General features: G+C 47.6%; 1 protein-coding gene and 1 pseudogene across 1 annotated transcript; both read left to right on the top strand.

Moving 5' to 3' along the window:
* The first annotated feature begins 208 nt into the window (after positions 1-208).
* LOC129504489 (glyceraldehyde-3-phosphate dehydrogenase-like) lies at positions 209-1,188 on the top strand (annotated as a pseudogene).
* Positions 1,189-20,344: 19,156 nt separating this feature from the next.
* On the top strand, positions 20,345-23,654 carry AMER2 (APC membrane recruitment protein 2). The gene is made up of 2 exons (XM_055317381.1): positions 20,345-21,173; positions 21,486-23,654. The coding sequence occupies exons 1-2, from the start codon at positions 20,345-20,347 to the stop codon at positions 22,376-22,378; spliced, it is 1,722 nt and encodes a 573-aa protein (XP_055173356.1). The 3' UTR covers positions 22,379-23,654.
* Positions 23,655-27,136: the final 3,482 nt, after the last annotated feature.

Here is a 27,136-nt window from a genome sequence, read left to right as displayed (position 1 = left end):
CTCCCGCACTGGCCAGCTGGACCCACTGGACAAAGGCAGAGCCAATCTGTGCCTCAATTTCCTCATGTCCAACAGTGGCTCCCTCCCTCTTGTGATTGTGAGAATTAAAAGTGATGATATAAACAAAGGACTCGGCTCTCTGCTCCTCGCCGTCCGACAGCCAGCCGCAACTTCTGGTGCAGGGCCAGCTGTGTCCCCGAGACACACGATGGTGAAGGTCGGAGTGAATGGATTTGGCCATATTGGGCGCCTGGTCACCAGGGCTGTTTTTAACTCTGGCAAAGTGGATATTGTCGCCATCAGTGACCCCTTCATTGACCTCAACTACATGGTGTACATGTTCCAGTATGATTCTACCCACGGCAAATTCCACGGCACGGTCAAGGCTGAGAACGGAAACTTGTCATCAACGGGAAGGCCATCTCCATCTTCCAGGAGCCAGATCTCGGCAACATCAAATGGGGTGATGCTGGTGCTGAGTATGTTGTGGAGTCCACTGGAGTCTTCACCACCATGGGGAAGGCTGGGGCTCACTTGAAGGGTGGGGCCAAAAGGGTCATCATCTCTGTCCTTTTGCTGATGCCCCCATGTTTGTGATGGGTGTGAACCACGAGAAGTATGACCACTCCCTCAAGATTGTCAGCGATGTCTTCTGCACCACCAACTGCTTGGCTCCTCTAGCCAAAGTCATCCGTCACCACTTCGGCATCGTGGAGGGCCTCATGACCACCGTCCATGCCATCACTGCCACCCAGAAGACCGTGGATGGCCCCTCTGGGAAGCTGTGGCGTGACGGCTGAGGGGCTGCCCAGAACATCATCCCTGCTTCCACTGGTGCCACCAAGGCTATGGGCAAGGTCATCCCTGAGCTGAACAGGGGGCTCGCCGGCATGGCCTTCCACCCCCAACGTGTCAGTTGTGGATCTGACCTGCCGCCTGGAGAAAGCTGCCAAATATGATGACATCAAGAAGGTAGTGAAGCAGGCATCAGAGGGCCCCCTCAAGGGCATCCTGGGCTACACTGAGGACCAGGTTGTCTCCTGTGACTTCAACAGTGACACCCACTCTTCCACCTTCCACGCCGGGGTGGGAATTGCCCTCAATGACCACTTTATCAAGCTCATTTTCTGGTATGACAATGAATTCGGCTACAGCAACTGGGTGGTGGACCTCATGGCCCACATGGCCTCCAAGGGGTAAGAGCCTCCTGGACCACCAGCCCCAGCAAGAACAAGAGGAAGAGAGAGGCCCTCAGCTGCTGGGGAGTCCCTGCCCCAACTTAATCCCCCAACACACTGAGAATTTCCTGAGCTCCAATTTACATCCCAGACCCCAAGGAAGGGGAAGGGCTTGGGGAGCCCTACCTTGTCATGTACCATCAATAAAGCATACTGTACCCCCAAACAAACAAACAAACAAACAAAGAACTCGGCATAGGGCTTGATGCACTGAGCAACATTATCCCCTATCATTATTAGTGTTAGTGGTAACCAACCAGTCTATTTGTAAATGGGGCCTGTGTTTTCTAATGTGTTTAGAAGAAGTCAAATTCTGTGGGTGAAACACAAAGCCCTCTGAAGAGGGGAATAGATGATACTTGAAAATAGCCTAAGATTTGGATTAATATTTAAAAGATTCAGTAAATGAATCCATAAACTCCAAAAGGGAAGAATGACTTTACTTCAGTTATTTGAAAAAGCAGTAGAAATACTTCATAAAGAACAGTCTTGATTGGTGGAAGATGGACAGATTAAACAGAATGATCCCTTCAGTTTCTGGGTTTTAAAGGTTTTTCTACTGTTATGAAGATATATGTGTCTCCGGGAAATAATTTGATGTAGTTTATAGGTGAAATAGTGTATTTCCCTAGTTTATAGATTATGAGGCTAAATGAGAGAGATGGTTTGGTCCCCAGTTCACCAACTTCAGCCTGTCTCAGGAGACATCTGTATATGGTAACGTTTTTTATTCATAAAACAAGAAAAATTTGAGGATCATATAGGATCTTTCAGGACTAAGGGGTAATTTGGACACCACTTATTTATAGTAGTCAGTAAAAGGTTGTAAAATGGGAGCACGATTGATTTATTTTAAAGGCATTGCAGTTTTGTCTCCTCTGAAGCATTCAGTTTGGCTAAGAAAAATCAGTTCCTTTCCTAAAATTTTCAAAAAAAAAATTATGGAAAGTTGTTGCTTGGCTCATCTATCATAAAATAGGGCACATATGCCACAAAGTCACAATTATCTATTTATTCTGGGATTAGACATAGGGCTAGACCAAGAACAGATTAAAATGATCTGACTTCATTAGCTTAATTAGGGAGTCCCAAATTAGATTTTTGCAGCTAAATTCTTCAGCCACTCAGGGTGAGCAGCTGTTGCCGGGCGCCGACCTCAAAGGTAGAGAGCTCCCAGCGTGGCTGGCGAGCCCCAAAGCTGACCTCACTGTGGGAAGCCCATGGGGCCTCAGCCTTATAGTCCTGCGTTGCTTTGACCTAAAGAGCCATTTCAAACATTGTTTCCAGCAAAGACCCCACTGACCTTTTCCATTATTACTGAGACATGTGTTTAGCTCTGCAGCAGAACTGGCCGCATAATCTGTGGGGCCCCACTGCAAAACAAAAATGCAAGGCTCCCTGTTCAAAAAATGTTAACAGTTTCAAGACACAGCAGCAGGACATTAGCCCTGCACGGGCCCTGTGCAGCCCGACACGCCCAGAAGCTGGCTCTGCCCAGCAGTCTGAACCATTCACAAACTTACCATCTAAGATGTGGTTCCTTCTCTCTGGCTCCAACATACCCTCTACACATAGGTCCCCACTTAGGATGGTTCAATTTAGGATTTTTTGACTTCACCATGGTGTAAAATTGATATGCATTTAGTAGAAGGCGAACTTTGAATTTTGATCTTTTCCAGGGCTAGTGATAATGCAGCAAGAGCCTCTCTCCTGATGCTGGGCAGCAGCTGCAGCCCCTCGTTTAGTCACATCATCACTAAACAACCAATACACTGACAACCATTCTGAACCCAGACCACCATGCTATTTGACACTTTCAGTACAGAAGTCAATACATTACATGAGATTTTCAATACTTTATTATTAAATAGGCTTTGTGTTAGATGATTTTGCCCAACTGGAAGCTGATCTAAATGTACTGAGCACCTTTGTATAGGCTAGGCTAAGCTATGATGCTCAATACATTAGGTGTATTAAATGCATTTTCAATTTATGATGGGTTTATTGGGACATAATCCCATCATAAGTGAATGAAGGGCAGCCCGGGTGGCACAGCAGTTTAGTGCCGCCTTTGGCCCAGGGCCTGATCCTGGAGACCCCGGATCGAGTCTCACGCTGGGCTCCCTGCATGGAGCCTGCTTCTCCCTCTGCCTGTGTCTCTGCCTCTGTGTGTGTGTGTGTGTGTGTCTCATGAATAAATAAATAAAATCTTTAAAAAAATAAAATAAAATAAAAACATAAGTGAATGAAGATCCGAACTCAGGAAATGATGGCTGAGGTCCTTAATTTTGTACATAATGTGTACACGATTGGATTATTTACCAGGTGGGTACCATTTTTTAAATCTTGGTATACATAAATACAGCATGATATAATCCTAAAAGTGGTATTCATGAATGGCAATGCACTATCACAAATCAAAAAAAAAAAAATACCAGAAAGTACACCAGTCTAGAGTTTGAATATCATTGAATGACTTTGAGATAGCCTGGAAGACACAAATACTATTTATAGAGTTCTGGAAGCCTAAAACTGCAGAGTTATCATCTGATTTTGAAAACTTGAGGTTTAGCAAGCTCATAGACCAAATCCTACAACAGAAATTTTGTCAAAGACTTTTCTTAGCAACAGTAAATTCTATTCCTTGGGCATCATAGTGTCGAATGAAGTAGAGACAGACTACCCAGACAAGCAAGCCAGAGGTCACCTGGGACGTTATCAAGCCAGCAATGTGCCTGGGTGGCATTAAGTTCCAAGCAAGTTAAAGGTCAGGGGCGCAAAGTGTCAACCAACTATCTTGATAACTGCTATCCCTGTTGTTCCTTACCTGCGGCCTTTCTCAGTCCCTCCTCCTTGCTTCTACATTATCCTTTCTCAGCAATTTCATGCACCCCTTTGCTTTGAGTCTTAACTCCAAGAAGGAGGCTCAGGGAGGCACCCGAGCCCTGGTGTCCCTGGGCATTAGCTATGCACCTCCATCTGCCTGTGCAGTACCTCCATCCTTGGGTGCTAGGTGCACCTGAAATTCAGCTAGCTAGAAACCAATGGCAGCCCCACCCTTTCTGGTCACGAAACCATGCTTTAGTTCCCTTTTCTTTCTTCTTCTCTTCTTCATATTCAACCAGATAATGACAATCGTGGCTCTGCACCCAAGTATTTCTCCAATCTAGTTTCTTTTCCTGTCTAGAGTCAGACCCATCTGTGACCGACCTCCCAGTCTTGGCTTTGCCTCCTTCAGCCACCTGCGATGGACAAAACAGTAAGCTCTCTCAAGCTGCAGCACTCTCCTGCTCAAAACCTTCAGCCCAGGAGTAAATTCTTTCACTTGTCTTTATAGTTTCCTTAAACTGATCTTAATCTACCCTCAAACCTTCTCTTCCAGCAATGTGTCACACATGATCCTTTGTGTGGATCTTACCCTCCAGCCCAAACCACCGCTTAGGACTTTTGAATACACTTGATACCTTTCAGTCCCTGTGCTATTCCTATCCCATTTGCCAACACTTTGCCCAGAGAGGCTTCTTCCCCTTGTACAATCACCAAGACCCTCATCCTTCGCAGTTCAACACATCTGGGCCTGCTCCATGGAAGAACTCCTAGATTGTCCGAGGCAGTGATCATGTCTCCCCGTAGGAGGATCTGAATTCCTCTGTGTTGTACTTCTCAAGGCACTCATCACATCTGGTCAGATGCAGAACCTTCCATTCCAGCTTCTACAAGCAGCTTGAAGATAGGCCTTTTGTCTTATTTTCCTTTACCGAGCTCAATACATTACTGACGAAATAGTAGTGATTAAATGTAGAAATGGCTATCATAGACGTCACTTCCAGCTTTGCAATGGTTAATGTTTAACTTAGGAGGATTGTCACTAACATTGAGGGCTAAGAATGCATTGGTTAGCACACGTTGCCTCCCCCACTGCCTCTGCTGCCTCCACCTTAGTCCAAACTTGGATTGCCGAAGATCCCCTAACTGGCTTCCCCATGTCCTCCTTGTCCTGCAAATTTAACCTCTACCTGTTGGCCAGGAGGTATTCTGAAAATATGTTGGTTCTCATCACCCCCTTGTTTAGAATCCTCCAGACTTTCTATAGAGGAAGGGATTCGGTCATAATCTGGTCAGAAAGGAAAACTAGGAGAATTGTCTAGATGCTCCTATTTGCGCCCCAAGAACCCTGCTCCTTTAGCAGTGTTGAGGCTGCTTCAGGATGGCTGACGGAGAAAGGTAGTGTTCCCCAAACCATATGGCTTCTGGGACCTGGTTCCCAACTGGAGTGTGTGAGGTGGAAGAATTAAAATGGCTTGGAATCTACCAGAGGGTTCTTCCTCTTGCTCCCTCTCTCTTCTTTTATGTTTGTTCCCTTCCTGACTCTCAGTTGTGCTGGCCTTCCTCCCTCTTCCTTCCTGGGGGTTGCATGTGGACCCTCGGTCCCTTTCTTTTCCAGTACTTCCCTCAGTCTGTATAAGAACAGAGACTTCTTGCCTGACTTCTCGCCTGCAAGGGGGAGTGGGTGAAACGGAGGCAAGCTCAGGAGATCTATGTACAAAGTGAGAGGAGCCGAACTCTGTAAACACAATGTGTTACACATGAATGAGTGGAGTGACAGTGGGGTGACAGAGTGCTATCATTTTCACAGGTGCAAGAAGAAATCCTTCTCAGCTTATGCAGAGAACCCACCTCTCGTAATGATTTAAAGACATAAAAGAACAGTGTCTGCTCGCACCACCTACAAGCAATTTCATGCACATTATTAATGGGGAAAACATTCTCTTCTAGTGCTTCATGTTGTTGGAGGGAGGGAGAGAAGAGAGAAATGAATTGGAGTACCACCCACCCACAAGCTCACTGTCTATATCCTAGGACGAGCTGTGAATAGCTGTTGTGCTTCCCAGACATCCCCGGCAGCGAGATTGTGTGTGGCTGTGAGGTACTTCTGTGAAAATTCAGAGAAATGACTTCAGACGGAAATACCAGTGGCCCTTCCCCTATGCTCATGGATCCTCATGTTTCTTCCAGAAACAGGCCGGTGAGCTGTACAGAGCCTCCTTGTTTACATCCTTGGTGATGGTTGTGGATTAGTCAGAGGCTAAATGTTTAGCAGAGGCAAAAAAAAAAAAAAAAAAAAAGAGGAGAGAGAGAATTTGCCCAGGTTAACTCCCGTAGTCTTGCAAGGCTTACAGGAAAATGGAAGCCGAGCAGCACCCCTGACCATGTAAGTCCGAGCGAGGAGGGAAGTTGCCACCTGAGTGCCACCAGGAGGAAACCAGCAGGTGCATCCTGGGCATCACAGCCACAGGTGTCCTTTGGTCCAGTGGGGAGGAAGCTCTGTCCCCCCAGAAATCCTGCCTAAGTGCCAGGTGTCACAGAGGCAGTCTGGCAACAGGATGAGAAGAAGTCAGATAACTAATCAAGCTTTCACTCGGAGGCAAGTGGTTATCCTCGAAGGGCAAGGAGGGTCAGGCATCCTTTAGGAGCGCACTGGCTGTGCCAGGGCAGGGGTGGTAGCCTGCCTTTCCTGTCCTGCCCTGGCTTTTCTTCACTTCCTGGCCTTCATTTTTCCAAATGGTGATATTTGGAAGTACTTGAGTTCCAAATATTTTCGTTATCTCTAAGGACTCGGAAAATATAGCAATGTAGGTAGGTATAGAAGAACAAAAATCTCAGATCCCCCTTACCAGAGGTGGCCATGGCTATTGGATTAAATCTGCTCCTTGGGATCCCTGGGTGGCGCAGCGGTTTGGCACCTGCCTTTGGCCCAGGGCGCGATCCTGGAGACCCAGGATCGAATCCCACGTCGGGCTCCCGTGCATGGAGCCTGCTTCTCCCTCTGCCTGTGTCTCTGCCTCTCTCTCTCTCTCTCTCTCTGTCTCTCTGTGACTATCGTAAATAAATAAAAATTTAAAAAAAAATCTGCTCCTTAATGCATATAGTTTTACATGGTTGAGATTATACTGGGAATCGTTGTAGGACTGTATCTTGCTTTTTTCCTGCTTAGCTCGTGTTATCATAAGCATTTTCTCATGTCATAAAAAATTCTCGTACAGTAATGTGAGGGGGAAATGTATATTATTAGCAACTGATATGAGAATTCCTTTTAGGGAAAAATGTGCCTTTATTGAGAAGAAAGCTCTGGGGAGAAGCAGGGGGCATCCTTTGTCAGTTGCTCCAGGGAGCTGAGGGAGCAAGCCCGTGAGAGTGAGGGGGAGCTGGGTTGCTTAATCTGAGCCCCCTTGAGGGCTCCTCACAATGACAATAAATCATCCAAATCACAGAATCCTTGTGGGGAGAATGGAAGCTGAATTAGGCAGCCCTGGACAGAGCATTGACAGAAAAAAAAAGTCCTTGGAAGGAAGGAAGCTCTCCTTCATCTAAATAATTAGTGGGAAAGAATTGCATTGTCATGAACTGTGGAGCGGAGAATCAGGGCATGGTAATCAGATATCTGTGAGACAAGGGGAGGGCCTCTTCAGTCCCTGAGCTGATATCAGGTTGACATTCTCAATCTTTTGATGGCTGTCTAGTGTTCCATTAAAGGGCACTATCACTTCAATCACATTTTGAATAACTTTGTGTTTGGGTTAATTCGTTGGACATTGAAAACACTTGGTCAAATGATATAAGCATCTTAAAGGAATCTGGTACACTACTACCTGGCTGTTCTCAAGAATGTCTGTGAACAGGCAATGTGAGAGCCACTTCTTGGCATCCTTGCCAGCATTCACCTGCTACTTACGATCTACTCCACATGCCACTGCCTCCAAGAAACTTTTTCCTGCCCAAGTAGAAATAATCTGTCTTATAAACCTTGTAATGCCTCACTTTCATCCCCTAAAGGCAGTGATCATGTTACTGTCATTAGCATACACACCTCCTCCTTGAACTATACTATAAGTGGTTTGAGGGTGTAGACTGTGCCTTCCTTATGCCTGCGGTGCAATCAGTGTTGTAGGGAGGCAGAAGCCCACATTTCTTGAAAACAATGGGAAGCACCTGACACTGACTTTGTGTCTGCTGACCCAGATTCATAAGAGGATCAGGTTCCAAGAGGTGTTGTGATTTAATTCTGTGACTACACCACTGAGGTGATCTCTGGGGGAGTCTGGAAAACAGAGAAGTACCAGAAGGCTGCAAATGGGTGAACAGTGTGCTGGTGTTCAGAAACAGGCAGGGGTGGGGGTGGGGGTGCAGATTCTGGCACGGAGCGCAAGCAGGATGATTTCAGAAGGGGAGGCTGTGATCACCAGGAGTCAGCAGGGACTCGGTGAGAAAATTCGGACTGACCCAATTTCTTTTGCTGCCAGTATTATGCTTGTGGCACACTAGAGAAAGGCGAAGAGCAGGGAGTTTCCAGAACCCGGTGAAAGTGCTAGCAGTGGATCGTCCCACCCTCCTGAGGCCAGCTGGGTGTAAAACAGAGGGCTGGATGCAAAGCAGGACAAGGTGTAAATCCACAGATGCCTGAACAAATCTGCCCTACCGGTTTGCAAACGTGCAGATCAATGGCTAGATGTTAATGTGGAGAGAGGTTTTTATTTTTTTATTTATTTAATTTTATTTAAATTTTTTTAAGTGGTATTTTTCAGAGTCTCCTTCTTGTCTCTGAGTGGGCCCATAGTCTTGTCAGTGACTTGGAAGAAGATGTGGAAGGAAGAGGTAAGTTACGCATCACACATAGAAACCTGGAGAGGAGTGTGAAAACGGCGGGACACCAAATCAGGACCGAGGAAAGCCTGATGAATCAGGGTGCCAGGCCACATTCCATAAAATGAAATGGAACTTGGGTCCCTTGAAACAATTGCACAGGTGTGGAGTGAGGGGCAACACATTTCAGGGGGCAGAATTTCTATGTGACGCTGTGTGGCAGTCATAAATTCCCATTTGGGGCAGCCCCAGTGGCTCAGCAGTTTAGCGCCGACTTCAGCCCAGGGCATGATCCTGGAGTCCCAGGATCGAGTCCCACGTTGGGCTCCATGCATGGAGCCTGCCTCTCCCTCTGCCTGTGTGTCTGCCTCTCTCTCTGTGTGTCTCATGAGTAAATAAATAAAATCTTAAAAAAAAAATCCCATTTGATTCAATATCCATATCTAGAAGTCAGGAGGTGATGGTCATTCTGGTCTGTACCAGCCTAGGCACACCCTGGAATATGACACTAAGTTCTGGGGTACATCACGGGAAAAGGATAGGATGATAAGGAACAGCTCAGGAGCAAAGAAGGCTAACCCAACAGACTGAAGTTGCAGAGCTCCTGGAGGCCGTTTCCAGAAGAGGTATCATTTGGGAGTACACATGAACCTATTTCCTAGGAAAAAAGAAACTGTGGTTTGGGTAGATGGTATTCTCTCTGATGGTCATCATCATCTTTCTCATTCACATGTTGTTTTATGCTATGATCTTGCACTCTCCAACAAAGACATAGAGTTTAGTTATCCTCCCCTTGAACCTAGGCAACCCTGGGACTTCCTTTGACCAGTAGAATTTGGTAGATGTGATGGTGTTTAACTTCTGAAGCTGGACCTTCGCTTATGCGGCTTTTACCTTTGCCAGTTGAAATGCTTGCTTCAGGGTCCAGTTCTAGCCGCCATCCCACGGCAATCCACAACAGACCTCAGTTGATGCCAGTTGGAGTAGGAGGAGATGCACCTCGCTGAGCCCTGACAAAATACCTGATCCACAAAATTCTGAGTAAATAAAATGGTCATTGTTTGAAGCCACTGAGTGTTAGCGTGGCAGTGGTATGTTATTCAGCAACAGATAATCAAAACAATGATTAAGAAGGAAGACTATGGAACCAGACTATTTACTAGCTGTTAGATCTTGAGCAAATCATTTAACCTCTTTGCCCCAGTTTCCTTTTCTGTAAAATAGGGAAGACCAACCTCATGATTATTGTGAGGATTAAATACCGTGTGAGAATCCCTTGGAATAATACCTAGTCCATAAAGACTGATCAGTACTAGTGTAATAATAGGACTAAGGGGTTCCCACTATGAAGACACAAAGTAATTCAACTCTATTTTTAAAGAATTCTCTAATGGAATTGTCCAAACACGGTGTAAGCTGCTTCTGGATGTGGTGAAGCCCCCTTGGCTGGTGAATTCCAATCATGAATGGGAGGCTGTTTGTAGAATTTGGAGATTGATGACTCCTTCAACCTTAAGATTCTATGTCCTGTCATGTTGGGGCCAAGTTTTTGATGGAGGAGGCACTCAATGTGTTCAATATGCTTTTCTTGAATTGACTTGAGCTAGATATGTAAGAAAGGCCTGTTCATCTGGCTAGATCATTACAATTTTGAGATTACCAACATATTTTACTTGGCATAATGTTTTCTCATCAACTTTTAATGTTCCTGTACACATCCTTCTGAGGTTAGCAACACCATTTCTGTAAGATAAAGGACTTGAAGCAGAAGAGCTAAGTGGCTTATTAATTATTGAACAAACTGCTTAGAGCACCTTTCTGCTTGTGAATTCAAGACTAGAACATGAGGCCCAAGCCATTCAGCTTCCTTGCCCGGCAAAGTGGTACAGAGACCACCCCGAGCTCCCCAAACACAGGGGTGAAAAGGCACAGAGACACAGGACAGATCTTAACTTCACTCCTCTCCAGCTCTGAAATCAAGAAGCAGCCCCAAGTAGCTCCTGAATTACAGAAATTCAAGAAAGGAGGAGTTGCTCATTCAGAAGTTAACAAAGAAAGAGAAGATCTGGAATGGAAACGTTATGAACTAAGAAACCGTCCCAGACCTGATCCCAAGGGCCCTGAGAGATAACAATCCCAAGTCACTTGCAATTCAGCTGACAGTTTCTTGCCAGGACATTCTAGGTCAGAGCACAAGCTAGGGAGAGAGAAACAGGAGCACAGAAGTTCCGGGTGATATGGGGGCAGGGGCCCCAGCTAGCTTCCTGTGCTCTTGAGTTTCTCCACCCACTGGCATCAAAGACAGCGATCTTAGGGCTCTAAATGAGGACAGACTGACCCAAGAAACAGGGACAGGTGGTCACTTTGCCACTCACTCTGAAACCCTACATGGGGTATTTTAATAGTGTTCTCCATCTGTCCAACCTCGGAGGCTAATCCCTTCCTAATCTGAGCTGTAATAAAATAATTGGGTAATCAGACAAGACACTCCAAAAAGCTCAGGCCATAGTTTTGCTGTTCTTTTTGGCTAGATTCTCCCTTTATTAGAGCAAAGTATAGCTGACCTAGAAGTTTCCCTATTTGAGCTTCAGTCTTCGCTAAATACAAACAGACCCGCTGAAGAAGTACACATGTTTAGAAAGCACTGCCCTCCTTCTTGAGGGTAATTTCAGTCCCAGCTCCCTGTGCATATAGGAATGAGCTGCTAGGAGACCACATGATCTTGCTCTGTGCTGCAAACTGGGGGGAGAAAAAAAGAGGAAAGAGAAGAAAAGACAGGGAGAAAAGCCTCATGGTTAGCTTGGGCTAATGAGCTCACTGGTGTGTGTCCAGGAAACATCCCAGAATGAATACATCTGCTGAGATTTCTGTCTTTTGAAAGAAGTAACCTTGTTGGGATAGTTGGAAATGAAACATAAATGCAAGCCGCATGAAGCCAGATCGGGGACTGAACCTAAAGCCCATGCAGAAAACCCAGTAGGTGGTTAGGCTCTGGGACCGAAGTAAGCCTGACTATTTGGGGATTAACCCATCATGGAGGAAAATGTATATATATATATATATATATATATATATATATATATATATATTTTTTTTTTTTTTGCAAGGGAGGGAAAGTGAACATTTAAGCTGCCAAGAGGCCTGATGACACTGGCCTAGCACCTGGAAGGAAACAAAGGTGCTGTCAGTCAGTCGGCTAGGGGTTTCACACTGAAACAAGGCTCACAGCGGGGCGTCTCCCGGTTGCCATCAAGGGCAGGGTCATAGCTTATTCATGCCATCCCCCAACACACAGTAGACACTCAATAAATGCTAACTGATGCAGCTAAGACAATATGGGAACCATCCTAAAACAGTCCGGATGCGGCAGTAGCCACAGTCAGATATTCACTTGAGTCTATTTCAAACATTTGCGAAACGTATTTGCTTTAACCAAAAAATATTCTCTCCAAAGGAGAAGGCTAAAGGAAATGGAGAGAGCCAGGAGCGGATGATAGAGACCGGAATGTGGGGGTCTGGAGGTCTAATGCACGGTCTGTGGCAGGGGGAAGCATAGAGAGGAAAGTGAGCCCAGTGGGGGATGTGGGATATTTCCTTTCCCTGAATGGCTGTAGAGTGGGCTGATTTGCTAGCAAATTCTGCTAGTTGTCTGCTCTAATCTATTCTCTTCTTCCATAGTAATAGGGATGTGGCCAGGCACATGGTGAGACCGTATTTCCCCCTTTCTTGTGGCTAGATGTGGCCCTATGACTACTTGTCACCGTTGCAATATGAGAGAAAGTGATACACACCATGTCTGAGTCAAAGCTTCTTCTAGGATCTCTTTCCAACAACCGACTAGATGTGGACGGAGACAAGACCCCAGGGGAGTTGTGAGGCATGAAGCCTGAGACCGTGGATGAACAAGGAAGAGACCCCTGCCCTATTGATTTAGATACCTTCCTAGAACTGGTAGGTGACCAAGAAATAGACTTCTGTTGGTTTGAGTCATTATTTGGGGAGGATCTGTTACAGAAGCTAACACAATCCTAAGTAATGTTTAGAATACCCAGGGAAGTGACGCCCTCATCCCATGTAGCTCAAAAAGGGGAGAAGAGGCCCAGAAAGTGAGTTATTAGCCTCTGACTGGGATGTCTGAGTAACTCACCTGAAGCTCTGCTGGTTGGCAGCTCTGCTTGTCACAGAGGGAAGAACTGTGCTCTTCCTTGTCAACACAATTCTTAGCCCGTCCAAGCCAGAGTCAATTTATGGGAAGTGGGCCCTGGGGCACCACAATGATTGAGGTTGTGCAGAAAACGCCTGATTGTGTGTGACGTATCATTGGAATCAGCCACACCTCCTAGAGCCACAGAGGAACCCGGCTTCCAGCCATGACATAGAGAACGCACGGGATCCATTAGCTGCACAGGTGAAGCAAGAGTACTCGAAAGGATAGCTACAGTGTGGACCAGGCAGATGGACAGTGACACATTCAGGGAATTTGCTCAGGCTTGTTGGAATATAGACTATGAGAGCAAGTGTGTTTGTGTCTTGTGCGTAGGGGTTTAAGGATGGGACAGAGCTGGGAAATTAGAGTAGAAGAAGTAGGCAGAGATGCAGAAAAAAGAAAACAAGAACAAGATAACTCTTTTTGAAGTTCAAAATAAACTTTTGAAGCCCATGGCAGTATCTTCAGGTATAAGGGTTTTTTTTTTACTTGCATGAGGTAGGGTTATTTAAACTTTACGAACCAAGGTTCCAACTTCAGTGATAAAAGAACATGTATATGTTTCGCTGGCCCAGACTACTCAAGACCCCAAGGCTTTGGGGAATGGAAGAGAAAGAAAGAGTGCTAGGGTCTTTAAGAAGAACGGGCTCTGCTCCATCCAAGTTAGCTCCAAAGAAGTGGGCATGAGACACACTTCCCCATGTCACCATGGGCTCAGGAGCTGAGACTAGGAAGGACCCTGCTACTATCTGTCTGGAGCTCTTATGTATGTCCCCTGTGCCATCATGCAGGGCCAGGGGAGCAGATGTTATGACGTGGAGCAGGGGCAGAACCAGAGTGGCATGGGAAAGCAAACAAACTCTTCATGTTTCTGAGACTGAGGTTGAGGTAGCTGAGAAAGGGAGCCAGCGATCCAGGTGTGACGGTTGTGATGAGGAGATGCTGTGGTGGAGAGCAGCTTGCTCGTGTGACTGGAAACCAGGTGGGAAGGACAAACCTGGGCAGAGGGACTTCCTTAGCTGCATGGACTGGTTCATGCTCACTGTCTGTCTGCTGAGAGGGCTGGACCAGCCCTGTGTGTGATACTGCTCTATGTCAGAGAAGCAGAGACACAGTAGAATTTCTCTAAGGTGAGAGAAAGTACACCCAAGGAGGGGCAGGTGCTTGGGCTTTAATTCATTTTTTGTAGCCTCTCTAGGCTCTCACTCTGGAATTCCTCTGCCTCATTAACACCTGCAGGCCTCATCTTGGACTCTGGTTTAGTTCACACCCTCTGTAGGATCAGATGCTTCCCACCACTGAGTTTGGCCGCTCCCTCGCGTGCATTCATCCATGCCCCAAGCCCTGGCATCCTGTCCACATGGCCTCAGCTGTCTGACCTCATTCTGCCCAGTTTTGGCTTCCTTGCGCCCACCTTGGTGCTGACAGCTGGAAGGACCCCACGCCACTCTGCAATCTGAGACAGAATATTTTCTAAGAGTAGCTTTGGCCAAATAGCAGGCCAGGGAAAAGGGGAATTATGGGGAGGAGCAGATCAATGGTTATGATGTAATCCGCTTCTCAGGCTGCTCTGGCTCATGTGTAGGAAATCAGAGAACAAGAATAACCACAGTGTTTCTCTTATTCTATCCCATCCAGACAGCCATCTAGGTTCCTCTTGGACGGTCCCAACAGACCCCAGGAGCCTCATGTAGGTGTGCCAACAACTAGTTGGCAACCCCCTGAGTGCCCTCCATGACCTTGAAATGACTTTGAAATCTGCTGAGTGTCTACACTTGCTGGAGAAGCCCACACCCAATGTGAACCCCCCAAAGTGAGTCTAAGCACATTACTGTCTGTGTCAAGGGCACTAGCGGCTGCACTGAAGGGTAAAGGTGAGGTGGATGCCACCACCATCACTGGCGGTGATGCTTGTCGTGGGTTGAATTGTGACCCCCCAAAGACACATCACAGTCTTAACCCTTTGATACCTGCGAATGTGACGTGATTTGGAAATAGGATCTTTGCAACTGTGACTAAGATATAAAATTAAGATGAGGTGATGCTGGAGTGGGATGAGCCCTTAGTGCAACGTAACTGGTGCTCTCATAAAAGGAGAGGAGACACAGGCAGATGACACTTGAGGGAGAACACCCTGTGAAGATGGAGGTGGTTGGGAATGATGTGTCTAGAAGCCAAGGGATGCCAGTGGTTACCAGCAAGAACCAGAAGGTATGAGAGAGGCCTAGGAGCTACCCCGATGCCAGCATTGCCAGCTTCTGCATGGCCTGTGCTCCCTGAGATAGGAGAATATCATTTGACTTTGAGGGGGGGAAAATCTTCTTAAGATATAGATTATAAATATCATAAAGGGAAAGATTAATGCATTTGACTACATGAATTTAAAAACACATCTATGTAAGATGCCACATACCAAATTGAAAGACAAACCATAGAGTAGGAGAACATAATTTCAACCCAATGTATCTAATGTAACCCCCAAAAAATCTAATGATAAGGATGCTTGTTATCATGACTTTTATTCAAACCACCAAAGTTACAGACAAGTGCTCATTTTGCTTTTGTTTGGTCTTTTCTTCATACCCTCTTGCTCCACAATCCAGGTACAAACCCACAGGGGCTGGGCCAAGGTGACACCTTATGACTGGTGACCCGTGGAACCCAGAACACCTCACTCCCTGAGCTTCTGGGCCATTCCAGAGCCAACATGGGATTCTCTCTCCTCTTGACATGAGCTCTCTCCCCTCTGCTGCCTCAGCTGTGCTCCAGGGTTAATATGGAAAATTGAGAGTTGGGGTGGATTTTACATTGCATGTTACTAATTAGAAATGAATTTCTTCTCTGTGTAAGCATATACCCAGAACAGCTATTACCCCACATTAGGACAGATTAAAAATCAAAATATGCAAACGAGAACATAAGAACTTCAGTCTAGCCGCAGCCGACTGTGCTTAGACCTCTGTAGTCCTCTGCCAAGTGCTCACCTAGAGCCTTGTCTTCCGTGGAAAGGAGGGCACAGAAATACGTCAGTAGCATGGGCCCCTGGGCCAGGCTCACTGGCAAGGGGCATTCACACATTTCTCCCCTGGCCACTGTACATTTCACCTTGTAGTTTCAGCTTATGGAGGCCCACGGCATCCCTTGTAGGGCAAGGATGGACCTTGGTCACGTGGACAGAGTTAACTGCAGGACGAGGGTCAAGGTTGGCAAGGCTGGAGCTCCCCTCAATCATCCTCATAACAAAGATGTTTGAGGATCTTCACTCTTCTGGCCTTCGAGGATAATCATGGTGGGCGGGGGGGTTGGTGGAGGTGGAGATGGCCAAGAGCAGGAAGGCGACATTGCCATTGGGCCGGGGTCCAGAGCAGGCTAAGTGGTCTGGAGATGGGAGGTGTTGATCCCAGTTCAAGTATCATTTCCGAATGTCATTGATGAAACTATCCTTTTAAAGACCTCAGGCAAACATAAGGTAAAGCCAGCTGCCTCCTTAGCGGGAATGCTGTGATAAGGGGAGATCCACAGTACAGCCACCCCGTGGCTTGAAGGGCAGCTCTGCCCCCAGCCTTTTCTGCAAAATGTTCTGGGTGTTTCCCCTCAGATAGAAAATTCCACCCAATAAGCTCAGGACACAGACTAGAGTTAGGCTGGTCAGAAGACTCCCTGAAGAGGGGATTGATGATGATGATGACGACGATGATGGTAAGCTCTCAAATGATTCCTCCTGGGCTTCTCTTATCTTTTTTTTCTCTTCTTTTGATTAACCTCCTCCAAAGATGCTTGCTACCCAGAGAAAAAAGCCCTGACTGAATAATAAACACTCCCTTGTGCCAAAAAAGAAAAGCATGCACATGTCTCCAGCAAAACCCGCTTGCTGTTCACATTTGTGAAGCATCTTATCATTCTGGAATAGCTTTTTTTCTGAAACATTTCTCCTCAGCTCCTTCCTACTCTAATTTTCTGTTCGCTCTCTCAGATGGCAGGTTTGGGGGGTGCATGGGGGCACTGGTGAAGTAGGGGAGAGAGAATGAAAGAGGAAACTATAACCCCAAACAGGCATACTGGTAAAATTATCCTCACCGTCATGATCTGTCTTTCAGGGACAATAGTCGCCATTTTGTGCAAATACAGATATTGCCTCCCTTACTCTTGACAGTGAAGAGTGATTTAAGGTGTCTGTAAACCCTTGCAATGATTCATAGCAATGGCCTTTGACTTCAAAATGCGCCCCCCCCCCCCAGCAGTTGGGCTGGAACTCAACCATCTACCTCCCTTGCTGGCTCCTGGGCCCTAGAAAGGGGGTGCTCTCCCCCCATGTGCCTGATTCTTCTGGTAAGGTCCCCATAGGCTGGCCACACTCTCCTTTTTTTGATAGTCCCCATAACAAGGACCTTGGGTTGGAGAATATTTGAAGGTCCCCATCCACACCATGGCTTCTAAAGCTCCCCTTGCCTAGGGCCTTCAGATGAGGATGAGTCTAAGTGTCTTGCCTTCTTCTGCCTCAGGGCCAGGGACTGGCCACCACAGCATCTTCCTAGATTAAAGACTGCTTTGTCTCTTTCTCTTTGTTTTAAGTGTCCCTGTCTCAAAGGAATGATACCCATCCCAAAGTCCAGGCCATATTTTTCCTGGAGGGGGGTGGGGAGTGGGGGTGAGGGTGAGGGGCAAGGATTCTCATATAAATGAGACTCACATTGGCCTGTCCTGGGAAGTCAGAGCTCTGCAGTGGATAAGCAGTCCACCTTCTCCCAACGTCAGCCTCAGGGATGGAGAAGGGGAGATTTTTTTATAGACTGCTTTATTTTTTCCTGACCCCAGTCATAAACTCTTTCAGACTGACACAGTTATGTAGTAACCTACCAATCAGAGCAATTGTATGGTGTGTGTGAAAGAACTGGAAAAGATTTTCAACTGCCTTCAAAAGCTTGTGAAGAAGTAACAAATGCATTTCTCTTTATATTTTTTCACACCTCTTCCCTCCCCAGGGCAATGAGAACCCTGATTCACCGTGGCAAGTGGTCAGTTAAAACTAGCAGTGGCCTCTCTAGTCTCAGGTTTAAACCCTGTCCTGGAGGGATGTGTGGCATGAGGGGCAGAGACCTGGCCAGATTCAAATGCTGAGAATGGGGGCACCGGGTGATTCGGTCGTTGAGCGTCTGACTCTTGGTTTCAGTTTAAGTTGTGATCTCAGGATCGTGGGCTCAGGGTTGTGGGATGGAGCCCCCTGCCAGACTCCAAGCTCAGCAGGGAGTCTGCTCAAGATCCTCTTCCTCGGCCTCTGCCCCTCCCCGCCACTTGCATAAATGCTCTCTCTATAAAATAAATGAATAAATAAATAAATCTTAAAAAAAAAAAAAGGGACACCTGGGTGGCTCAGCGGTTGAGCATCTGCCTTTGGCTCTGGGCATGATCCGGGGGTCTTGGGATCTGGTCCCGTATTGGGCTCCCTGCATGGAGCCTGCTTCTCCCTCTGCCTATGTCTCTGCCTTTCTCCCTCTCTGTGTGTCTCTCATGAATAAATAAATAAAACATTTAAAAAACCCAAACAAACAAACAAAAAACAAATGCTGAGAATGAAAACCTCTCCTGAATCCAAAACGATTTTAAAAATTTTATAAAACAATGTTTTTGATAAAAATCAACAGAAAAGGGCAAGTATACAGCTAACAACCCCAAGTCCTACATTCGAACCAACTGTGTCCCATGCTACAGGAGCTGCAGTGGCTTTACATTATTAGTAAAACTCTGACTTCAGCCCATAGAGAATGGAGTTTCCAGGTATAATGCATGCAGCTCATAAAAAAATGAAGCTCAAGATGATGAGGGAAAAGATGGATCTTCACATATACATAAATATCACATATTGCTAAACAATAATAATGAACAAAATAGATCATAAATTAATATTATATCTTTATCACATATTATTAAATATTAAATATATATAAATCATATATATATGTGTAGATGCTTCTCCAAATTTCTTCTTTCATGTATATATGACATGAATATATGTACATGCTTCTCCAAATTTCTTCTTTCATTGTTAGTAAACCTTCAGTTCGGGTCAGGAAATTAGGTGTCAAGGTTACAATATTAGCAGTCACCATCGAAGTCAGATCATAGAAAAGATCCCCAGATCGGGCCATTCCCTGGGGCAAGGTTTCCCTTTTGCCCAGATGATGTGGGTCAGAGCAATTGCAGAGACTCCCCGGCACTCAGGGACCCTGCCAGGCTTTTCCCTGTCCCAGAGGGGGCTGCAGGAAGCCCTGGGGATGTGGAAGTGGGTAGGGGGTGGCAGCAGTAGGGATCGGGAGTAAAGCCCTCGTCCTGCCCAAGGCAAAAGAAGGCAGACCCTGAACTCCAAGGACCACCTGTGGAGTGGACCTGAGATTCTCAAACTGTGTCCTCCCTCCTCCACTCATCCATTGTGATCAAGTGCAGGCTAGGCCGTGGCTTCTGTGACCCGAGCCCCAGGACCTGGAGTGTGGGATAAAAGCCACAGTTGCCTCTGAGGACCAGTCACCTTCCCCTTTACAGAACCAACCGCACTTCTTTCCTTGCAGAGAGTTGCTAATTGGTATTCGGCGGATGGCTGGTGTTTTTGCAGCGAGAATCTGGAACCGCAGTGCTAAGGATTCAGCATGGACCTGGAGACTGTGGCTCAGCAGAGGACAAGCCACAGATGTCAAGGGACACGCTCCATGCCTGCTGGGCTTGGTGCCAAGTGATAAGGACAGACGTGAAAGGCTTGGGAAAGACACAAAGGCTTGTGAGGTCCGGGAGAGGCGCTGAGAGCAATGACCATTTTGGGTTGGGGGTGGATTTCTTTGTCCTTTTTATTCTTTATTTTTTATTCATCAATCAGTTCATTCATCATTTTTGTAGGGGGTGGGGGGGCGGTGGTTGCTGCGATCCACCACCGGGCTTCTGGAGAGGAGGAGGAAGCCGGAGGCGGGTGAGGCGGGCCGCGGTGTGCCTTCCACAATGCCGGCTCTGATTCCTGCAGTCGACTGGAGGCTGCGTTGCCTGCTCGTGCCCCGCTCGCACAGACCCTGCAGCACAAAGCCGAGCCGGCTCCGAAGTGGGTTAGGGCATTACACAAGGCCCGGGCGGGAGGGGAGACGCTCTTTGACGCGTGTTTGTCCTGCTGCGGCGGCGGCGGCGGCGGCGCGAGCGGCTCAGGTTGACGGGGAGCGCGGGTGACAGCGGGCTGGCGCGAGCCCGCGCTGACGAAAGCGGCTCAGCCCGCTCGGTTTCCATGGAGACGAGCGCGGGCCGCGGCGGCGGCGGCGGCGGCCAGGCTGTCAGCGAGCGCGGCGGCGGCGGCGGCGCGTCCGCGGGGGGCTGCAGGAGGCAGGCGGAGGCCGCGGCCGGGACCCTCGCGGCAGACATGGACTTGCACTGTGACCGCGCCGCCGAGACGCCGCCGGCCGCCGAGCAGCCGTCGGGGAGGATTAACAAAGCCGCCTTCAAACTGTTCAAGAAGAGGAGATCGGGTGGCCCCATGCCCAGCATTTTTGGGGTCCGAAACAAAGGGGACGGGAAAGGCTCGGGTCCGGCGGGGATGGTGCGCAGCCGGACGCACGACGGCCTGGCCGAGGTGCTGGTGCTGGAGAGCGGCAGGAAGGAGGAGCCGCGCGGCGGGGGGGGGGACGGCGGCGGCGGCGGCGGCGGCGGCGGCGGCGGCGGCGGGGGGCGGCCGCACCCGGGGCCCCCCAGGCCGGCGGGGCCCGGCGCGGGCTCCCTGGCCGGCAGCGCGGTGGCCAAGTCCCACAGCTTCTTCTCCCTGCTGCGCAAGAACGGGCGGCCGGAGAGCGGCAGGGGCGAGCCGGCCGACGCGAGCAAGGCCGGCGGCAAACAAAAGCGAGGGCTCAAGGGGCTGTTCAGCAGCATGCGCTGGCACAGGAAGGACAAGCGCGCCAAGGCGGAGGCCAAGGGCGAGCGCGCGGGGGCCCCGGGCGGCCTCATCCTGCCCGGCTCGCTCACCGCCAGCCTGGAGTGCGTCAAGGAGGAGGCGCCCGCGCCCGCGCCCGCCCGCGCCAGCCCGCCGGAGCAGCCCAGCGGGGACGCGCCGCCGCGGCCAGCAGGTGAGCTCGCAGGGGGGCAGCCGGCGCCGGCCGGGGGCGCCCAGGAGCCCCGGGCCGCCTCGCAGCTGCGCCCCGGGGAGGGCCGGCCGGCCGACGGCGCCCGCAGCCCCGGGGACCGCCCTGGCGACTCGGAAGGCGGCGTTGGCGGCGGCGTTGGCGGCGGCGTTGGCGGCGGCGTTGGCGGCGGCGTTGGCGGCGGCGGCCGCGCCCCTGACCCCTGCTCCGTCGACCCGCCCTCAGACCCGTCGGCAGATCGTATTTGTTTGATGTTTTCTGACGTGACTTCACTGAAAAGCTTTGACTCTCTTACAGGCTGCGGAGATATTATTGCAGACCCCGAGGACGAGGCAGGCCCCGGCTGCGCCCAGCATGTCCCCGGGCCCGGCCAGCCGGGCCCCCCTAGAAAGAACGCCGGCGTGGTGGCCTACCAAGGAGGAGGGGAGGAGATGGCGAGCCCGGAGGAGCTGGACGACACCTACCTCCAGGAGTTCTGGGACATGCTGTCCCAGGCCGAGGACCAGGGCCAGGCGGCGCCCCAGGCGCCCCAGGCGGCGGCGGCGGCGGCGGCGACGGCGGGGGCCGGCGGGGACGCCCGGTGCACGGAAGGGGCCAGGGACGCGCCCCCGGGCAAGCACAGGAGGCTCGACCGCGGCGCCCCCGAGCCGCAGCCCCCGCCCCCGCCCCCGGACCAGCCCCCGGACCAGCCCCCGGACCAGCCCCCGGACCAGCCCACGCAGCCGCGCAGGGAGCAGCCCGCGGCCGTCCCCAACGGCGACCAGGGCTGCCGGGATTCCCCGCCCGGGCCCGAGGAGGACGGCCCGGCCGGCGGCCAGCGGGCCAGCGCCCCCCGGCAGAGCCCCAGCGGGGACGCGCCCCACGACCCCCACGCCGACCCCGCCGCCGGCCCCGCCAGCGACGAGACGTCCGGCCCGGCCCGCCTGAAGCCTGTGTCTCCCGTCACCATCACCTGCCCGCTGCGAACACCTGGCAGTCTGCCGAAGGACTCCAAGATCCCCATCAGCGTCAAGCACCTCGCGGGCCCTCCGTCCAGCCATCCCGTGGTGCAGCAGCAGCCAGTCCGGAGTGAGATGCCCAGAACGAAAATCCCAGTCTCCAAGGTGCTGGTCCGCAGAGTCAGCAGCCGGGCTTTGGCGGGGACCACCCTCCGGGCCGCGGCGTGCCACGACAGTGCCAAAAAGTTGTGAGGTCTCCGAAGCCCAGGTGCATGGACCACATGTCAAGGAATACGACCCCGCCCCCCCGCCCTGGAAACCGCGAACAGAGGTCATGCTTCCCCTGAAGAGAGGCTTGTAGGGCCATCCCCGCTCCAGAGCCCAGACCGAGGAGGTCTCGGCCACGCCGAGGGGGCAGGGGCCGGATACACCAGAGAGGGGGTGCTACACGTGGGATTCTCCGCTCAAATAAGCTACCCGAGAATGATTTCCAAGCACTTTTAGTTTTTGGCCTTTTAAAAAAAATCCTTTCTTTTTTTTCCCTTTTTTCCTTTGATGCACTGAACACCTGGAAGTCACCTTTACTTGCCTTTGCAAAAAACAGGACTTAACCAAACCCAAGTGAGCATCATGCCATGATGTTTGGCTGTGCCAGCGTCCAGACAGGGCCTGGAGGAACCACTGCCAGCACCAGAGGAGCACCCCCCTTCTTCCATGACACTTTCCTTCCTTCCTTCTTTTCCTTTTTCTTTCCAGGAAAAAGAGAAAGAGAGAAAGAGAGAGAAAAGAAAAAAGACCTTTTGCTGTATCACTGTGTGGGAAACACCTACAGAGCTGAAAGAGCCAGGTATTTTACCTTCTGATGAGCAGAAGGGATTGTTCATTGGCAGAACACTTGCCTACTTTCAGTTGATGGGTATGCAAATAGGTCAATAAAGGAGCATTTTGGTTTGGTTGGTGTAGACCATTTGTTAGGGGAGAAATAAAAAGCTCAGCAGAGCAGGTTTCTTCTTTTTCTTTTTCTTTCCCACCCAGTGAAGAAATTAGGATCAGGGAAAGATTTCACTAAAATGCCAATAGACACAGTATTCTAGCATTTATAAACTGTAACCTTTTCATGTGTAGATAATGCATATTTTACAGTTTATCCAGCTGTTAACATTTTATAATCTGTCAGTAACCTCGGATTTAAAATCTGGTTTTATAACTAGTTATGATGACTGTCCACGAACCACTGATGTTCTTTTATGTACTGTAACCTAAAGAAATTCTGTTTCCGTTTTATATGGGTTCTCTGGCTCTCAATGCAGGAGAAAAAAAAAAAAAAAGAAAAAAAAAAAAAGAAAAGGGTCTATTGTGTTGATGTCCCAGAGAAATGGTTCTGTCTTGTCTTGGGTAAGAGACTATTTACTTCTCACCCCAATCCTGGTTTTCAGAGATTTTTTTTTTTTTTACCTTGGTTATAAAAATTTTGGATTCAACCATTCTACAACATGGGGATTTCCAAATGAGGAACATATGGAAAAAAAAAAAAGAAGAGAAAAATAGAGTTTCCCATGTTATTTGACTTTTGATTTATAGACTTATGATTGAGACAGGTATGTTCAGAATATGACGCTGGCAAGCATACATATCATCAACACTCTATGCCAAGATTTTCTTTTTTGAAAAGTGGTTTCCATATTATATAGGTTTTCTGTTCTTTTAGACGAAACATTTATTTCAGAACGGGTTACCATATGCCTGAATAGTTTGAGCGATTAACTGAAGCAGTTCCTAGAATGCTATTAGCATGTAATGATTATATAATATCCTCTTTGAAATGCACTTCAGTGTGTTTAATCAAAAGACCAGAGCTTCTACTAGGAGTTGATTCATGGTATCAGGAAGATTAGACATTTTCAAGCAACACTGCATGTATATGAATGGCACAAACACTTCTATATAACTCCCATTTTCCAGAGAGATTGCCTAAGTGATGAACTGATATTATACACTTTCTAAGCTTGTTTTCTGTTTCATAAGGGAAAGAAAGAGGCAAGTTATGTATATGGAAATCTATTTTAAGAGTACAAAAGAAACAAAATAAACGGACCTCAAAGGCAAACAAATTTGAACCAGTAGCATAAAGTAAATTGTTCTCCGTTTTAAATTTGCAATGATTCAATTAGAAGAGGTGGTAGAGATTTGTTGGATCTCCTTATTAGTCAGATTATCGGCTTTTATTGCATTGTATCAGATCCCTAATGTTATTTCAAAGCACTGTTTTAATATTTAATTTCCTTATATAGATGAGGTCCTATAATCAGACATAGCCTTAAGCACTCTGAACCCACCACGAGGAATTCATAAAGCCGCTCACACACGTGCTTATGCACTCAACTGTGCACAGACTAACAGACAAAGGCATCTACTGTATACTTGGAAATATTTTACAAATTATTTCTGTCTTGAGAAAGGGATTTAGATTTGATTTCACGCTGATAGTACTATTTAGACTACAAATGCATTCATTTTCCCCTAGTGAATGTAAAGAACGTAAATTTTATTCCTAGCCCTAAAACAAAGGATCTTTATTTTCTTCTTGTGCATTTTCTTGTGAGGATTATATTCTCCTCTGTGTGAATCCACGACAAAGTTATATTTGTTCATCTGTTCAATTGTACAGGAAAGTTAAGGGTACCTGAAGTACTGATGGGAATATTATAACGGTAAAGGCAATCTATTGATAAATCTATTTTGTTAGCACTGAGACAAACTATTTTTGCTTTCATGGTTTTGGGGACTTATTTCTGCAATTATACCACTAGGCTGTGTCTTCTTTTTGTAAGTAAAGGAAAATGACAGCAAAGCTTACCTTCACTTCCCCTTGCCTGTCAATTAACCCATTATACAAGATATAAAATATTTTCTTTTTATTCTTTTTTCCATATGCTTTCTATTTTCTAAAAAACTCTCTATCTTTAAGAATTCCACCCACACAAGTCAAATGAAAGATGCAGGCAATTAATTAAGTGGCGTCAGTAGGTAGATGGGAAATCAGGACCAATGCAGGAAGCCTGCAACTAAACCTTTTCCACCCACTAATAAGGCTTTGTGGTTGCTTTTTTTTTTTTTTTTTTTTTGTGCCAAGGGCTACTTTCTTTCATTTGTATTCCTGGAGATTGCTGGGTTTGTTTGTGTGTGGTTTTTTTTTTTTTGAGCATTTTAATATTTATATTCTAATTAGTATTAATGCATTTCCTAATTTGGCCATATTTGCTGATTTTTTTTTAATGGGAAGGATTAAGTATGGGCTGATGACCCCTTTGCTGTGTGTGTATATGATTCTGAGATATGGGGTTGATGAGGTCTCTTTAGTCAGAGAGCTGGACAAATTAGAGAGGAAAAAGTCAAATCAATCGTTGGCCCTGAATTTATCAGTGAGTTTAATAGCTCTGCACAAAGACAGCCTGACTTTAATATCTACATTACACAGACAATGTTACTTGAACTACTCTGGCATCAGTACTAATGGCAGTTGGAGGCTTTTATTCTTCCATTAGCACTGACGGGGAGAAATTTTATGATAGCATTTTCAATAATTGCAAGAGAAAACAGATTCTTATTATTTTACCTAACAACAACGACATATGGGACGTTAAAGACTTTTATCCGTAAGATAAATTTTCTACTAATTATCTGCTTATTTAAATACAAAGTGTTTAATGTCTATGAGAGTGATAACTTACTGTAGGATTTCAAGGGTTTTGTCATTAGTCTCAGAAGTAGTTTTGAAGTATTTGCACATGGATGACTATTCAAATAACCCTTTGCTTACAAAGTTATGAAGGTAAAAGACTATATTAGGTATCCAGATTTCTTCGACTGGTCTTTCTGAGTTTTCATTATTTACATCTTTGTCAGATTAGGTTTCAGAGCCTTTTTGCCACTAACTTTGCATGAAGAAACAGACTGAGGTAGTTCCTGTCCTGTCCCCACCATGTTTGCTTACTGAGATAGCAATAAGGGGACACTTCTCATGATGGTGGCATCTTTTGACACTGGTGTAGTGGAACACATTTCTTGATTGTCATTCCAGATTTCTCTCCTGAACGATGATAATCTGGCACTGGTCCCCTGTGCTCGGTTTCTGTGGAGGCGTGTTCCAATTTAGCCAGATAGACTTCGCTTCCCTTATCCTTCTTAAGAAATTAATTCAAGAGTTTTATACTCTTAAAAAGAGAAAGCACCACAATTGCCTCTTATCACCACTGGGAATGACCAGTTAGAAGTACTTGCATGAAATAAGAGGAGGAACCCGGATACCTTGGCGCTACCTGTCTTCCCTCCCTTTTCACCAGGCAGACCGAGCAATGAACTGCAACACACATTCTTATTTGTGGAAACTGGGCCTAAGGAATTTCTGATTCCTTATGCACAAATATTCATGACAGTTTGGGACCAAAAGCTAGCGTGGCAGACTGGTGGCTTATACACCTGTGTGGGAAAGCAAGAAGCAAGCATTTACTTCATAAAAAGATGTGTCTGGAACGTTGTCCAGAACCCCCCCTCCCTAAGCGTGGCTTCCCCTCAAGGGCAGTCACCGAGGCCCCTGAGGACTTGGTGATGGCTGTCATAAATTGCTTCTTAAAGCCTTCGCCCTGTGCTAATGCTTTTTTTTTTTTAATTTTTATTTATTTATGATAGTCACACACACAGAGAGAGAGAGAGGCAGAGACACAGGCAGAGGGAGAAGCAGGCTCCATGCACTGAGAGCCCGACGTGGGATTCGATCCCGGGTCCCCAGGATCGTGCCCTGGGCCAAAGGCAGGCGGCTAAACCGCTGCACCACCCAGGGATCCCCCTGTGCTAATGCTTTAGCGGAGATAGTTTGTTGCAACTGTAGCTGCTTATAAGGAATGTTATCATCTCACTCCAGATAATGCTTTTTAAGGAGTGATTCAGAATGATGGTTTCATGATTATGGAAAGGCGTTCTTTCTCAAACTGAAAAAAGCAAAGATTAAAA

The sequence above is a fragment of the Nyctereutes procyonoides genome, unplaced genomic scaffold, assembly GCF_905146905.1.
Source record: "Nyctereutes procyonoides isolate TBG_1078 unplaced genomic scaffold, NYPRO_anot_genome, whole genome shotgun sequence".
NCBI lineage: Eukaryota > Metazoa > Chordata > Mammalia > Carnivora > Canidae > Nyctereutes > Nyctereutes procyonoides.
Note: the sequence above shows the minus strand (reverse complement) of the source record. Positions and strands in the feature narration are given on the sequence as shown.

Bases quoted from the DNA above. Each gene is read 5' to 3' on its own strand.
- AMER2 (XM_055317381.1), top strand. From the start codon at position 20,345: ATGGAGACGAGCGCGGGCCGCGGCGGCGGCGGCGGCGGCCAGGCTGTC. The intron at 21,174-21,485 runs GTGAGCTCGCAG...ACTCTCTTACAG, and splicing joins CGCGCCGCCGCGGCCAGCAG to GCTGCGGAGATATTATTGCA.